Source organism: Nansenia antarctica (genome assembly GCF_963989245.1).
Source record: "Nansenia antarctica genome assembly, chromosome: 5".
In the NCBI taxonomy this organism is placed as follows: Eukaryota; Metazoa; Chordata; class Actinopteri; order Argentiniformes; family Microstomatidae; genus Nansenia; species Nansenia antarctica.
Window position 1 is genome coordinate 17,850,294 of NC_137690.1, and position 16,073 is coordinate 17,866,366.

At 45.3% G+C, this 16,073-nt stretch overlaps 2 protein-coding genes across 2 annotated transcripts; one reads left to right on the top strand and one right to left on the bottom strand.

The window, feature by feature from the left end:
* Window positions 1–356: 356 nt before the first annotated feature.
* Window positions 357–6,237, top strand: rad9b (RAD9 checkpoint clamp component B; the record flags this gene model as incomplete). Its single annotated transcript, XM_080532032.1, has 11 exons — window positions 357–390; window positions 616–686; window positions 789–929; window positions 1,146–1,260; window positions 1,481–1,580; window positions 1,873–1,979; window positions 2,094–2,200; window positions 3,091–3,155; window positions 3,374–3,496; window positions 5,211–5,439; window positions 5,901–6,237. 11 exons carry the CDS (start codon window positions 357–359, stop codon window positions 6,030–6,032), a joined length of 1,224 nt encoding a protein of 407 aa, XP_080388158.1. The 3' UTR covers window positions 6,033–6,237.
* Window positions 6,238–7,880: 1,643 nt separating this feature from the next.
* pptc7a (protein phosphatase targeting COQ7 a) lies at window positions 7,881–15,644 on the bottom strand. The gene is made up of 6 exons (XM_080530570.1): window positions 15,089–15,644; window positions 13,495–13,674; window positions 12,029–12,227; window positions 10,709–10,832; window positions 10,444–10,573; window positions 7,881–10,235 (listed from the first exon to the last, which is right to left on the bottom strand). Exons 1-6 carry the CDS (start codon window positions 15,288–15,290, stop codon window positions 10,177–10,179), a joined length of 894 nt encoding a protein of 297 aa, XP_080386696.1. The 5' UTR covers window positions 15,291–15,644; the 3' UTR covers window positions 7,881–10,176.
* Between the last annotated feature and the right edge of the window lie 429 nt (window positions 15,645–16,073).

The following is a 16,073-nucleotide window of genomic DNA, read 5'->3' on the forward strand; positions in this document are numbered from 1 at the left end:
TAGTGGAAAATCTATTGGGAGGTGTCTTTTTCAGTTTTCCTAGCGTTCTTGTTGGTCTCGAGGAGGCGGGTCGGCCATGTTGATTTGGTGTCTCGAGGACAAACGTGTTTCTATCGCGGCCCCTGCTGGAACTTTGGCGTCAAAATTGTTGTGAGGTATAGACTGCGGTCCTCTCCCTGCCTGACATAAAAAAGTTACCAATATTTGAATAGTTGTGGGACTCATGGCCATTTTTCATGAAAACGAAACAGGGCTGAATAAGTAACAGTTACAATAGGGCTATATCACCACCGGGGCTAATATCACCGTGAGGGCTCACACACGGCCACACGAGAGACTACTTTGTTGTGGTCAAAATGAAGTGTGTCATTGAAGGTAACGGTGTGAAAGGTACGTAAGGGCTTGAATTTATTATAGACAACTGTAATTTACCACAATAACAAGTCTCCGACGTACATTTTCTGATTTTAACATGTCAAAATGATTGACTGCTAGCTAGCCATGCATTCGTCGAACTGGCTAGTTAGCTCTTAACCATTAATATGACTGTTGACCGCCATGCAAATTCATTCTATTCATGCTTGATATCTGTATGTCAAACTCCTTTTTTGACAGTGTTTGGAAAGGCTATTCATGCCCTGGCACGCATAGGTGACGAATTGTGGTTGGATCCCATGGTGAAAGGGGTAATAATCTATTCATAAAGGTTTGACATAAAGTGATAGTAGCATCCAAGTGTTCCTAATTACCCTTTTGTGTCTCTATCTGGTCTCGTCTCTTGATTGTAGTTGGCAGTGAGGTCAGTGAATTCAGCCCACTCTGCCTACGCCTGCTTCCTCTTCTCTCCACTGTTCTTCCAGCACTACCGCCCAGAAATAGATTCAGCTCAGGACTGTGGAACAGCTGTCAAATGCAAATTGACCATGAAGGTATTGTTCAAGTTGCTTGGGGATATAAAGGTCTCTGACTCATCCAGAGAATGGTTCATCATGGTTTTGTAGAATAAGTTATGAAACAAAAGCAAACCCAATTAATAATATGAAGCTCAAGGGTATCATTTATGTGCCATGCTGTGGGGTTGCCCATCCATACCTATGCCTGTAATAGTGTAATATGTATATGTATTGTGCATCCTTTGGTCTTAGTCAGTGCTGCCACTGTTTCGGTGCTTGGCCATGATTGAGCGTAAAGTGGACCGGTGTCATGTATCCATCAACCTCCCAGACAACCGTGTGATATTCCAGTTTTACTGTAGACATGGTAGGTGGGCTGACAAATATTGTGCCTTTAGATGAACGCTTGAATCCCTATTAAATCTTTTTCCACTTGTCTTTTAGATTTGTGGGTGTGTGACTAATGTCCAGTGGGTGTAATATTACACTAGGCCTTTATTTCCCTCTCAGATGGTGGTATTACCTACTATCACCACTAGATGTCAGTGTGTCCCAGTGATCCCTTCTGTCCTCCTTGGCTGTGACAGGTATCATCAAAACACACAACCTGGGTTTTCAGGAGAGTGCATCTCTGCAGGCCGTATTTCCCGTTCACCTCTGTCCCAACGTGCTGAAGGCCCGGGCCAGGTGAGCCCAGATAACAGCCCCTGTTCAGGTGTCATGTTTGAACAGGGAAATAGAAAGCCATGTGACCAGTGTACTGTATGAATAGTGAATCAGAGTGGTTGTAGGGTTAATTTGACCCGGAGGCATGGAACTAGGATCCGCTTACCCTACTCAAATCCTAAGATTAACAATTAGGGAGAATAATTAAAAGCGGACTAATTAGTTTAACTGTGATTCATATAATGGGTTTAGGGTAAATAGATTAAAACCTTTGTTTTGTTGTTTTGTTTGTTGGTTTTTTTCTCTTGCGCAGACTTCTAGGTGACATGGTGATGCACTTCCCAGCGTCTCAGGAGGAGATCACTCTGTCCATGACTCCTCTGAGCCTCAATCTGAAAAACTACTATGAAGAGGAAAATGGTGACATTTCGGGGCCTGTGATGTACAATCTCTATTGCTACAATTGCAATTAAACAAATAGCGTCGACAATATATTCTGTCTGATAATCTAACGAATTATTGGTGTTGATGTAGATCGCACGAAGGCCATGTACACTGAGATGTCTTTACACCCAAGCGAGTTTGACCACTTCCAGGTTGGAGTTCACTCAGACATAACATTCTGTCTGAAGGAGTTGAGGGTAAGGGTGGTTATTTTGGGATGGTCCTTTTTTTCCGTCACATGAGCCTTTGAGTAGTGTGTGTGTGTGTGTGTGTGTGTGTGTGTGTGTGTGTGTGTGTGTGTGTGTGTGTGTGTGTGTGTGTGTGTGCGCGTGTGTGCGTGCGTGTGTGTGTGTGCTCGTGCACACCCAGGGCTATTTAATGTGTAAGGGGCACTGGAGTGTTGTTTAATTTTATTTATGGCCCTAGACAGGGTTCAGGTGACTCTGTACCCTATCATTTTCATGTGGACTTTCCCCCTCATGGCTTTGCAGAATTAGAGACCATATGACTAGACCGTATGTAACCCTGATGAACCAGGTTATACCTACATGAAAACAAGTATGATGGGAAGATATCGGTCATTTTGTTCACCTAATCATTACATAATTTTCATCAACCATAAAGTCCACCTAATGAGGCTTTGTGTACGCAGACCTACAACCCCTGACCCTAATGACTTGGAATGTTGTTTTGGGGTAGCCTGTGGAGAAATGGCTCATTACACACCAAAACCACGCTAAGCGGTTCCTATAGACTGCTGTGTTCCTGCCAGCCTGCGATTGTGACAGTGAGCCAGTCTTTGTGTTGCTGCTGGTCCAATCTGTCGCAGTGTGTTTTGCTGTCTGAACACATGACCACCTCTTCATTGTGACCCATACAAGTTCACAGGTCATGACCACACCAGCAAGGGTCATCTGTGCCCTGTCCCCTGTATTGTGCCATATATTGTTAGCTGTCTACCTGAGTACCAATACGTGGAATCCACCATGACATGTTATTCTCATCGGTGGTGAATAATCCATACCATCAGAGGAAGTTACTCCAAACATGCCATATGTATGATGTCTGTCTTTATCCTCCTCTTTAGGGGTTGTTGTCCTTTGCAGAATCATACGGTCTACCAGTGTCCGCCCACTTTGGTGCTGCTGGAAAGTAAGAATCCTGATCCCCAAGGTTGTAAACCAACGACTGATCTAAAAACAAAGTCATGCTGTTCTTAATTGGGAATGAACACAGATCCTTCATGGGCCAGCCTTGGCCATTTGGCTACATTTGAAAGATCCTTGGGGGGGTGTGACATACGGTGGCATACAGCAGAAGGGTCGGACTAAGTATGCTGATGTTGTCCGTGTGTGACTGCTATGTTTCAGGCCTGTGTCCTTCAGTGTGGAGGACATGGTCTTGGAAGCCAGTGTGGTGTTGGCTACCCTGGAGGACGCTGCCAGCAGAAGCCCTTCCCAAGCTGCAGAGACCCAGGCGCCTGCGGCACCGAGGTAACCGTCTCCACCGATACGGCTGTCCTACATGTCGTCCAACGTTGTGTAGTGCACCACGGCTACGTCACATGCTGCCCTCTGAGTCGGTCTGCGTCGTCTGACTCTGTTCAGTCCTCAACCGACTCTCAGCTAGGATGTTATTGAGTAATTTGTACAATGTTCCAGCATTGTTTCAAGTACACAAGGGAAGCCCTTGTTACTAATAGTAGAAAATGTGTCCATAGGAAAAGCGATGACTCAAGTCAGTCGCACGTAACAGGATGAGATTGATGTGCCTTGACAATCATGTGACAGTAGAGGAGGGTGAATTTGAACCACTTCTCCGTGCTTCCTGCGGTGAGCTCCTGCCAGGGGCAGTTTGTCCTTGTGTGTTTCTCTGGGCTCCTAAGTGGCCGTGGCGTTTACAGCAGAGTCCCGTGGCTGTGTAACTGAGCCAGGCTATCTGGGGCAAGCCTTTGCAGGGTCAGAAGGCTAGCAGACTGACAGGCTCTAATCCCTACATCCCCCACAGTAACCGGTTATTGTACCCTGCTGATTCTGAGCTGTGTCGGTGTGTCTGTCTCCCTCCGCCCGGCGTCCATCCCTGTAAGCTTAGCATCTGGTGGACTCTCTCTCTCTCTCTCTCTGCACCAGTCCCTGGCCTGAATCGTTTGGCACACCTGGGTCACTTGTGTCTCTCCCTGCACCGCTGTGAGTCACCTGCACTGCTGTGACAGCGTCACTCTGGTACCTTATCAGCAGCATGCTCAGTACCGCCCACCCCTCCAGTACCCCTCTCCAGGCTTGAGGCTCTCTTTCCTATTCATACCCCTTCAGCTTCTCACAGCTTTCAAATGGAATTCTTCTGTATCTTAATAGAGGAAACCTGGAGGGTGTTTGCACACGGTTATGTTTCTGTTTGTGTGTACTGTAGGCTCTTCACGTGACAAAACCTGCTTTTCGGGGGCCCCTCGGTGCTCACATTCTCTCCCCTGCGGTGATGCTCTTCTATCCGGTCCTACTCTGGTTGTTTCTCTGCGGTGCAGCGGTGTTGGTGTTTATGGACGGACAAGCATGTTTATGCTGAGAGGCTGTGAGACACAGCGAGAGACCGTGTCCTCAGCTGCATTGAGAACAGGGGAGAGCGAGGGCAGCCTCGGAGCAGAGCCAAAGCTGAACAGCTCTTTGTCGCTCCAGGGTGGGGGCTTTATACAGAGAGTGGGTGTATGCGTACAGTAAATGTCCTCCCTGCCCTCTGTCAGCCTCTTTTTCTCTCTCTTTCTCTCTCTGTTTGTCCCTCTCTCACTCCCTACCGTGGCTCTCTCTAGCTCTTCCCTCCCTCTCCTCTACTCCCCTCTCTCTCCCTCACACAGTGACACACGTGCTGGTGCAGTAACTCACAAGGCCCAGTGGTTAGCCCACATGCTCATGAGAGCAGAGGCATACCACTCAAACATACTGATAAATGACCGGCTAATCTATCAAGGGACGTCAAAATCTTTCCTTGTCGGATGTAATTACACTCATTAATACGTGAATAGAGCGACTATGATGATTTAATTTCATTTTACACTTAGAATAATGATTTTAGATTAATTGACAGGCATAATCTGCATGTAAAAAAAAAAAAAAAAAGATTAAGCCCGGAGTGAAGACGACGAGATGTTCCTATTAACCGTAGGAAGAGCACAGGAGGGGGGTGAACCTAGTAACAAGCTTCATATGCTCTCAGGTGTGGCGGTGTCGCAGGTCTCCCTGATGGCCCAGGGGAGGCGGATGCTGGGCCACCCTGGGGCGTTTCTGCCGTGGGCCAGATGATCGCATCCAGCCAAGGAAGCCCGGTGTTCAGTGGAGCAGCCCTCATGAGAGACCTGCTTCGCACAGAGGGTTCTGACAGACTCGGAGCCACACATCGCACAGACAGAGAGCCTGCTTCCATCCCAGCTCCTGCCTACTCCAAGGTAACACATACTTTCCCTATCAAGATAAACGAGATTGCCGTTTGAACTTTGAATGGCCCCAGCATGTCCCGTCAAGTGTCTGCGTTCTAAGATTTTGGCAGGCTCTTGTACCATTCTTCGATGTGTGCCAAAGCACAAATAGTGCCTGCTTTGCTTTGACCTTCAACTGGAAATCTCAATGAGTGCATTTATACCTTATGCCTACCATACCTTATACCTGCACTGGTACGATTGATAAACAGGATGAAAGCTAATTGTGGTGGATGAAAGTCCTCTGCATTGGTGACCCAGATGTCTGCACCACTCTCCTATCCCCTGCTCTCGTCCCTAAGAGCCACCAGACCATACCGTTGATCATATGTTGAAGACCGTTCAAAGCTTGCTTTGTGGGGGGTAATGAACGAGAGTAGATGCTCCTCGTGTTCAGCTGTCTCTTAATGTGATGTGTTTTGTTTCTCTAGGTTCGCTCCCTCCTTTTTGAGGCCTTGTCTGATGGGCAGGGTGATGGTTGTGCCACCATGCTGCCCAGTCTAGCATGTGCCAGTGACACAGAGGATGACGGAGGAGAGGATAGGGTCAGCGGTGCACTCTGACCCTGAATCAATGACCAGTCCAAGAACTCTTCTCACTGACATCTACAATTTGATGATGCTGGAAACACAAGCTACAACTTCAATGAATAGTCATTGGATCATTTGACTTGGTTGTTTGCCTTGTATGCACAGGTTTTATTGTTAAAGGTTTGTAATTTCAATGTTTGCGTTTTTTATCAACTGTTTATATCCCTTGCAAGTTTTGTCATCAAACCATAATTGGGTAAAAATATGTTTTATTGAATGTTAATGCCAATTTCAATGAATGTACCTTATACAATATGTAACTGTTTTGAATCTGTCACTTATATAATGGTGATTCAGTGTATTGAGACGTTGTGATGATGCACTTTGACTTGACTTGACTATTCAGTTATTTGAATGTACCAGGCTATTGGAATTGGAAGTAGCACAGAAGATCAGAATAAAATAAAAAAATATTAAAGTGATTTAAATGCATGTTTGATCTGGTCCTCTCATAAAAACACGAATTCCTGTAGTGCTTGGAGATGCCACACCTGTGTGCTGATAGTAACAACCCTCACTGACTGGACCAGAGGCTGCGGAAAGTGTAATTGAACCCACAGATCAGACTGGACATTCTCATTGAGTATTCAATTTCCCTATGTTGCATAAGAGCACACAACTGCCAGTGGAACAGGCCCTATTCCTGGAATACTGCCTCTGAGACCAAGGAATGAATGAGTCAGAGCTGGGAAATGTAACCTGGCAAGGACCATGCTTCATCTGCTAGCACAACGCCTCTGCAGAAATGCATGAAGATTCTTAAACACACCAACATTTGAGGCAAAACTAGCAGGTAGGAGCCGCTGTGCTATGTATGGATCTTGTGCCCCTCAACAACACACTTATAAGGGAATATTCAGCACACTGCGAATAGACAGAAGTTTACTAAAGTAATCTAACGGTTATTCGGTCCCATATCCTTTGCATGCAATAACTGCATCAAGTCTGCAAATCTATAAACTCTTGGATGCATTTGCACCATGTTTTGGGTCCTTCCCAATGGTGAGTGTATGGTGAACGATGTCTGGATATATTTTGGTAGCTAGCCTCTTAACTCACTCTTCATGATTTATTATGGTTGTTTGTTTATAACCATGGCAGCATCAGAATGTATTCAGAAGGGAATAGAAGCGTTCTTCTCTGCTGAATTATTCAAACAAAGGTTCTACACATCATTCACCATTCATTCACGATTCATTCACCATTGAGAAAGACATGACCCAAAGCACTCTGCAAAGGCATCAAACAAGTTATGAGGGGCAAGCTTGATGCAATTATTGCATGCAATCAATATGGGACCATATACCAACCTTTGAACTACTTAAATATATTTAAAGTTGTACTTCCACCCACTGGCGGACTCAGGGGGGGCGACCGCCCTTTTGAGTGGCGAAAATGAGAGGACGTGCCCTATTGGTGCCCCTCCAATGGTGTAAACTTGACCATGTGCCCCCACAGTTGAAAAACGTCACACTAAAGTGCCCTTTTGAGTGGCAAAAGGAGAGGAGGTGCCCTATTGGCTGCCCTTCCAATGGTCTAAACTTGACTATGTGCACTGATGGGGTCCCATGTTGTGCAGTAGGTGCCCTGCCCTTCAAACAGCCTGAGTCCGCCACTGCTTCCACCACATCTGTATCATTTGATCCTGAATCTAAATTGCTGAACGATAGAGGACATCTTTTATTTTTAAGACCAACTGTCCAAAGACTTACAGCACTGTATCTCAATACGAAGCAATGTTCTAGTGCACAAACAACATGTGAAAATGACAATGCAAAGAGATAATAAATACTATAATCTTTATTTAAATATTTTACAGCCTTGAAAATGTTTACAGAACCTGTATCTGCATTGTTGAACTGTACACACAAAATATATAGATACATGCAACTCTCATTGTAACAAACTTTGCTTTTTGACTGGAGGATGACAACAGGGGTACTGGCAGGTCAGTGATGAACAGGACATGGGGAAGCTAACATTGATGGTGCCATCTGATGGGGAGGACTGCTTGAACCACCCGAGGAGCACTTAAAGGCTGGTGAAGTTCTGCTCAACCATTCAGTGCCATAATGCTTCAGATTACATATCGACCAACAGGTGCCCTTCAACTCCAATTTGATTCCTCTTTGGTAGCTCTATATCAGTTTGTACCGCTGTACCAATACCTTTTCTAGTTACGGGAAAGCCCTTGAGGCAAGACCGTAGCTTGCAGTGAGGGGAGCACCATATAGTCAAAAACAAAAGAACACCAAAAGGTACATGGAACATTTATTACAGATTCTACGATCATCTGTCATGTTTTTTTAATGAAAATAAATATCTCCATCATTCAATTTCAATGTGCCCAAGGGTGGAAGGCTTAGAACACATGGGCAATAGGGGGTCTTTCATCAGATGGCGCATATTAAGTTTGTATTAAGACAGCAGGGCATGATGGGAAAAATAAATGTGAATGATATGGCTACTTGTCAGGTTCAGGGTCTATGCTCAGTAGCTGGCACATACTGTGGGATTAAGGGGATAATTGTATACACAATTTTGCCAGTATCAATTACACCTGATACAAGGCACATCAGATCTGCAATGTATAACTGACCATCATGTACATAGTACATGTTAAAAAAACAAAATGTCACTCTTACAAACTTGCTGCACAGGAGTTATGTAAATGCACAGTGAAAATTTGCAGCAAATGAATTAAGCAAAAATGAACATGTTGCCAGAGAAAGCAGATAAAAACCTGCAGTTCAACATTAAATAAAAACAAGTGAAGTGATTCAAATGATTTATCAAATGTGCCATTGAAGCTTTACAGCAGGGACAAGTGACGAGGTGACAAATGTGGATTGTGAACAATGGTTGCTAAAGCTACATTGAAACTGATCAGTCCAGATCTACCCAACCCACCAAACAAAGACATAAAAAAATGTGCTTGGTCACCTGCCCAATGTCTACGTTAAGCTTTTTCAGATATGCTTTCTTTAACCTTGTGCGTGAATGGTTGCAACCATTGCACCTCAGTGGATATTGAAAACACTTGTGTATCCTACACAGAACCCACCCACTCGACATGTACACATTAAGTACATCTGACACACAATAGGTTACCGTACTTTAACACATAACAACCGTACACACTCAACCTTCACACTAGGCATGACATTACAGGGAGGACATTATGCGTTTGACACCTCTATATATAAAAAAATTTTATTCTTTTTTTTATATTCTTTAAAAATGATTTAGCAACACAGATTAATTTGGTCTGTGCAAAACCCAAATTGTACTGATATGGCTAAAGTATGCACCCTATTAAATCTGCCAAAAAAGTAAGTGTCACATAGTCTCTTTCCCAATGAGATATGCCCTTATGCCCGCATAGTAATAATTTCATGTCCTTAAATTGTTTCCATTTCAATTTTATGTAATCCAAGTCACTGAAGTTGTTGTGGCCCTGTTTGCACAGTCTTGTACAATGAAGCACAATCATTCAGGCCTGGTGGTATACTGCCACTTCCTGTACCAAATCAGCTTGGTTGTCTTGGTTAATATGGATCACTGGGTTCATGGTGTCCCTGTCTAACCTGACCACAGAGTAACACATTTTCATACTTGCCTTTCCAACATCTAATCACTGGTTACCACTGACCCCTTTTACTAAATCTGCCTCCTGAGCTTTGCTCCAGGCCCAAACCTATGCTCGGAAATAAAGGTCTCATCCTTCTCATGTGGGAGCTTCATCTCCAATGTGCCTACGTTCTTCATCCCGGTGAGGATTACTCAGTGACAACTGGAAGGCTTCCAAGATGGATACTTTGCTGTAGCTGAGCCAGAGAGGTATATCAGAACTTAACCCTCTGCTTTGTTTGTCCATTTCCTCCACATGTTGACACCCCTCTGATGGTATGTAGACTGTATGTATGGCCACCTGAGAGGTGGACCTGATTGGGACAGCCTACAGAGGGTCCTGGAGCAATGATGGTCCTAGGGGGAGGTGTACTGGGGCCGTAAAGCGCCAGGAGAGGTGGGTATCAGCCACCAACATCAGTCCCCAATCCTGACCAGCAGGAATCAAAGCTGTGCAACACCTTCCTCTTCTCCAGCCATGCAGTCTCTAGTCCGTGTACTCTGCCACTATCGACAGCAAAACAGTGATGTCATCTGGCTTTCCTCCTATGAAGAGGAAAAAGACAGTCAGGAAAAGGACAGACATTCTAAACTCTCTGGAACTATCTTCCATTTTCAGTAAGGAGGGAGCATAACAGCAAAGGACAACAGTGAAATGGAAATTCATAAAGGCAGCATCAGGAGCAAATGGACTGTTAAGTACCATGGCTTTCTCCCTTCTCTGCTCGCATGAAGGGTAAAAGTGATCCATTACCTCTAACATTCAATCCATTGTCACAGGCAAACTGTGCAAAAGGCGACATGTAATTGGGGTCGTATGCCAGAACATGAGCCTGCTCTGCAATGCTCCTGGCTATCTGCTGGATGCTCTCATAGTTGGTGTTCTGAAAAACAGAACACGGAGGACAACGTGTTAGCATTCCTGGCATGTCTTGTTGTTTTAACGCTATACATGCCTGACTCAAACGGTGAACCTGTTTGAACCACACTTAGAAAAACAGGGTTTAGAGAGACCCTACCTTGAGTTTTTTCAGCTCTTGTAGGATCATGTAGTCTGGCATGTTGTCAAAGAGGCCGTCTGTGGCAGTGAGAATGATGTCTCCTAGCTGGACGTCAAAGGAGGAGCTGTCTGCAGCGTCAGGACTGAGTGGGACAAAGAGACACAGTGTCAGGGTCAAGCTAGTAGTGTTACACGAGGGAGCATTAGTTAAGGAGTATTATAATAATAATATACATTTTATTGAAGGATCTTAAGGAGCATTAGTTAAATATGTTGATTCTGCAGCCAATAGTGACCAGGTTATGATCCCATTAAATCTCTTCCCCCTCCACCCCTCCTTGGATGTCTGACTGGTCATCCCCCACACAGCCCTACAGGAAATCTGGCCTGTCTGAGCCTGACAAAGCCCACTTTAATCTGGGCCTCTAACCCACCCACACCTGAGCTCACAGACACACAAACACACACTACGGCCCCAAATCCACTATGTTCCACTTTAGGACAGAAGGACATGGCTTGGCACACATGACTAGAGGTCATGGTCTCATACCTGATTGTGATACAGTTTTAGTCTCCATTTAGCACTCATATTTCAGCTGTAAAATAAACTGCTACCGACTAGTGGAAAATTGTAAGAGGAAAAGTAATTTAGGGAATAGTCACATGGTGTGCGGTTTGAAAAGCACACCTTGGTCTCATGAGATGTTGGTAAAGCACTGTCGTCATAGTGATACACACATATAGATCTGGGCCACGTTCAGTGTCCAGTGTCGAGTTCAGTCCCTGGAATGCAGCCAGACTCTCCCTGACAGACTCTCTGTACTTAAGCCTTTCAACCCTACTGTCCTACATTGGAATGTAACATGCCTCTGATATTACCTAAACGATGGACAGATTAAGGTTAGTATTAAATGAATCATGAATATCTGGTGTAAAAGCACTCCAATCCTTTACCAAAGAGAAATTACCACAGTTATTATATATATATATAGAGTTCAGTTCAAGATTACATGAGTGAAAAGGCATGTGGGCCAGCAGGCGTGGGATTGGCTGGGGTGAGGAGAGCCCACAGTCCACCCCTGTGTGATGAGACTTTGACCTGACGGAGAGTGTGGCAGGGATCCAGCACCCAACCTGCGCTCCACTGACATCTGCTTTACTGCTGCTGGCACGCCACCGCAACAAGAGGCAGCAGCACGTGGCCCCAGACACCCCTGGCCTGCAGGCACCCGGCACTCACCAACACTGTAGCCAACACTGCACTTGCTACAGAGCGAGGGAGAGCTACCATACATAGAGGGCTGTTCATGTGAACAGTCGGTCACGACGAGCGTCTGACCTGTCGCTGAGGACGGCTCCCTCTGCCTCCGGAGGGGCGATGGAGAGCTGGAAGGGTGTGTTGAAGTAGTGCTGCTGTTCGTCTGAGCGATGCACCACCTCTCCGCCCCGCACCACCAGGAAGCCTGAGTCTCCCAGGTTAGCCGTGTGCAGCCGGTGGCTCTGCCGGTCCAACACCACGATGCAGGCCGTGCTGCTGCCTGGGGAGGAGACAAACGGGTCACGTCATACGAGCGGTTCTCTCTATTCTCCACCCAGCTTCTGCTTTGTACCTGCTCTGGTTGAACAGGACATACAGTACTAGCAGCACCTATTAATCACCCATTAGTAAATCATTAGATCTATTCATTTGTTTCAATGCATTTTTCTTTGTAGGCCTATAGAATTGTGTACTAATTCTCCCTTCTTCTAGCATTATGACTTCCAATGGCCACTGGCCGTAGTATAGATTACTTTTTCTTACGATGACTGATGGATAGATGATTCACTTACTTAAGACAAATGTATTTGTCGTGAGTCGCTTTGGATAAAAACATCTGCTAAATGCTAAAAATGTAAATGTAAATGTTGTACTAAATCATTGTCACAAAATAGATTTACAAGCTTAAGCCCATGATGAAGACCTAGGCAATCATTTTTTGGGTTACATGGGCTCCATATAGTCATATCAAAGCCAATCTTCTAGTTAGAGGCAGTCATGTCAATACATTTCTTTCCAACTTTTGGGAGGAAGAAGAAATCCTGGAGGATGTCAAAGGAAACCAGCTAACCAAGCCAGCGAAAACATGGCTTTGAGAGTGCGGCCACTCCCTGCTGATGATTCATCTGGACCACCAGAATGTGCTTTGGAAGCTCCCTACCAACCCAGATCACGCACTGTGACTCACTCCCTCTCTTGTCTGTTATTTCTACTGTAATACAATTACTGCTGCTGGCCTCAAGACCATTCCCTTCCACGCTCCAACAAAACACAATACAGAGTTATTCTCCCCCCCATTTCCAAGCTAGATGATGGAAAATTACAGCCCATGAGACTGCCCCCCCCCCCACACTAAAAATGTTGTAAGCATTGCTTTGTTTTATCCCACATGTCACTGCTTGTCCTATTCCAGTGAAGCAATGTGATCAAGAAAATATATTTTCTGAATAGGTAAAACAGCATTTTGGGCTGCTGCTTTCTGACTCATGATGCAAACATCTTATCTGCTAATCTAAATAGCCCTCCCACTAAATGACGTGATGGAGACATGCAAGTGTATGCCAAAATTGCTTTAAAAAGACAGACTTCTGTTAGAATGATGAGGCTATCGTGCAAAGCTGCTATAGTACAATCACGAATAACATAATCACTGTCTATATATGGTCTCCCTATTCCAAGAGGTTGCCAGAATCAAAGGCCAGAGACTGGTTTTTGCTCTTGTTCCCAGGCACGACTGAGATGCTGTGCTTGGGGCTGCCTTGACTCACCGAGCAGAGGCACTTTGTTCTGGAGGAGCTCGTAGTAGCTGGTCGTAAGGACGCCCACAGGGTTGCTGGGGACGAAGCGTCCCTCCTTGATTAGCCTCTCACAGGTCTTCATCAGGGTCCCTGAAAACTGTGATGGGTCCACCCCATAGTCTCGCCAACCACCAACTCCATCCGCCACACCTAAAGAAACACACAGCAGTCAGTTATTAGGTCAATAATGAATTGCAAAGGAATCTAGATTGACACTCCTAAGATGTCCACATTCAACAAAGGAAGGAAGACCTCAGAGTTGACGGAAACAAGTAGCCCTACACACCATCTGTGATGGGAAAAACAATGGGCACTTTCACCAAAACACAAACAGGACACCAAGTACAGGGCAAGACAGTGCTGAGAATGAGAGAGCAATGACACTTCAGAGAATACATGTTTCTTTGTCTCAGACTCTCTGTAGGAAATGCTCCTTTAAAATGGTCATATTACTGAGCTGGTTTATTTTCCTATGAACCAATTTCACATAGGCAGACATGACAAATCTGCAGCATGTTGTCCCGTTACTTTATCAAGCGGCAACAACTCCATGCACTAACCTGAGGTCAAACAATATGGTTCACACTCAATGAAATACCCCCAAAATAGCCTACATCTTTGATGTTGATGGGAATTAGGCTAATACATTGCTCTGCCTATGGTGGGAGTAGGGTCTGACTCAAGTCACACAAGAAATTTGCATCCAGTGTCCATACAAGGGCTGTCAATCACCCTGAGGCTCATAGATGTAGCAACAAGCAGAGATGTCCTGCTTTGCAGCTAGTTGCCAAACAGCGCTGGGTGTAGGGCTGCAGCCTGCAGTCAGTGTCTGCTGCTTTTCATTTATTTATTCTTCTCAACCTTGTGCCTGAACTAGACATCGGAAACTAGGTGAGAGGACTCCCCTGCTCGATCAATAACATTAAATGCTGGTAAGAAACGAAAACCTAGACAGGATCTGTGCTAGAGCGTTGTCTAAGGCCCTGCTCAGGTACAAAGACCACAGCCCTATAATACTAATTGTGTGTGTAAAACAAACGTCCCGCAGCTAGTATACTAATCCTACTCATTGAGGGGCCATCTATACCTCAGGTGATGAGTAAATAACATAACTGTACTATTGACACCCAGCATCCCAACTACCATGACCTCAATACATACTATCAACAATACAAATACTATTCTCTTTCCCCTCTGTGGAGAACAATGTCATATTTGGATATGACGGCCACCTGCATCCACTCTCACCTCCAAGGTGTGCCTCACTCTAGTCCTGGTTATAATATATAACTCTAGTACATCTACAGTACTCATGGCTTTGGACCAAATAAATCGCAATGCGTTTTCATACTTTCACCATCACACAACACAAAACAAACCGCTTTGAGTATCATCTGATGGCGGCAGGGCTATTGTTTGATAGTGAATGTGCAGCTAACACAATAGCCCAGCGAGCTAGCTGAATGTGCACAACCCCCCTGGCTAATAGTAATAGGTGACTTGGCTACTTGTTTTGTCGACAATATAGAATCGTGTGTGCGTTTTATTTCGCAGATGAACTCACCCAAAACATCGGCAGATCTGTGTCGGGCGATAAAGCAGGCGTCGTCGCCGTAGCACATGCCTTTCTTCAGGATGCCCTTTCGGAAGTCCTTGCCGAAGCCGCAGCTCGCCGTCACCAGGCTGTAGTCGCGGCCGTCTGTCTGAGAGAGTCCGCCGATGACAGCTCTGGCAACCAGTCTGCCGTACGACAGTACGGAGAACATCACCTATAACACTTCGCTCTCACCTAATTTAAGTTGCCAAGCTAGCAACCAACCTAGCGCCAACGTGACCGTACAACCTTTACTTCCTAGCTAGCTAACGTCGGGGGTGCCGCTTGGACTAGTTAAGCTAGCAGCTAGCCCGACAATAACATTCGCCACGCACAGACAAAGCCGTGAACCAGAACTACTATGAGCCCCCAAACGAGGATTTTAATTATTTAAACTGACGCGTTCTTGATCATTTAGTGACGACAGTCCACTGATTCCACGGAGTTGACACGTCTGGGTCCCCGGAGATGTTCCTTCGTCACAACCATGGTGTCAGAACCCACATAACACATATAAGCGTAATCTACCGCCGCGCTGCGAGCCTGAGAGCTCAGCTGTGCTGGGTGCGTTCGTAAGTTTGCTCTGAGAGCGCCGAAGCGCACACTGGGTTTAACCTCATAAAAGGACCAAGTCATTTGATTGGACAAGAGGCATTCCGTGAGTGCTAATCTGATGTCCAGAGCGAATTTACGAACGCAGCCGTGACTGGGGTCTTGTGACTGTCGTGACGTCAAATGTGATTACGCAATTTTGACTTCCTTATAAGGGCATTGGTTCTACTTCGCTTCCAGCCCTGGTAATCAATCCTGTCTGTTTTTATACATAGGGATGCTATTCAAAGATCATCAGGATGTGTATCCATTTCTAATCATTCATATATTCAGATTAACGAATCTAAATCTTAATGTTTGCCACAGAACTATCAACAGAGATGGAGGGGTGCTAGCTCAAGTT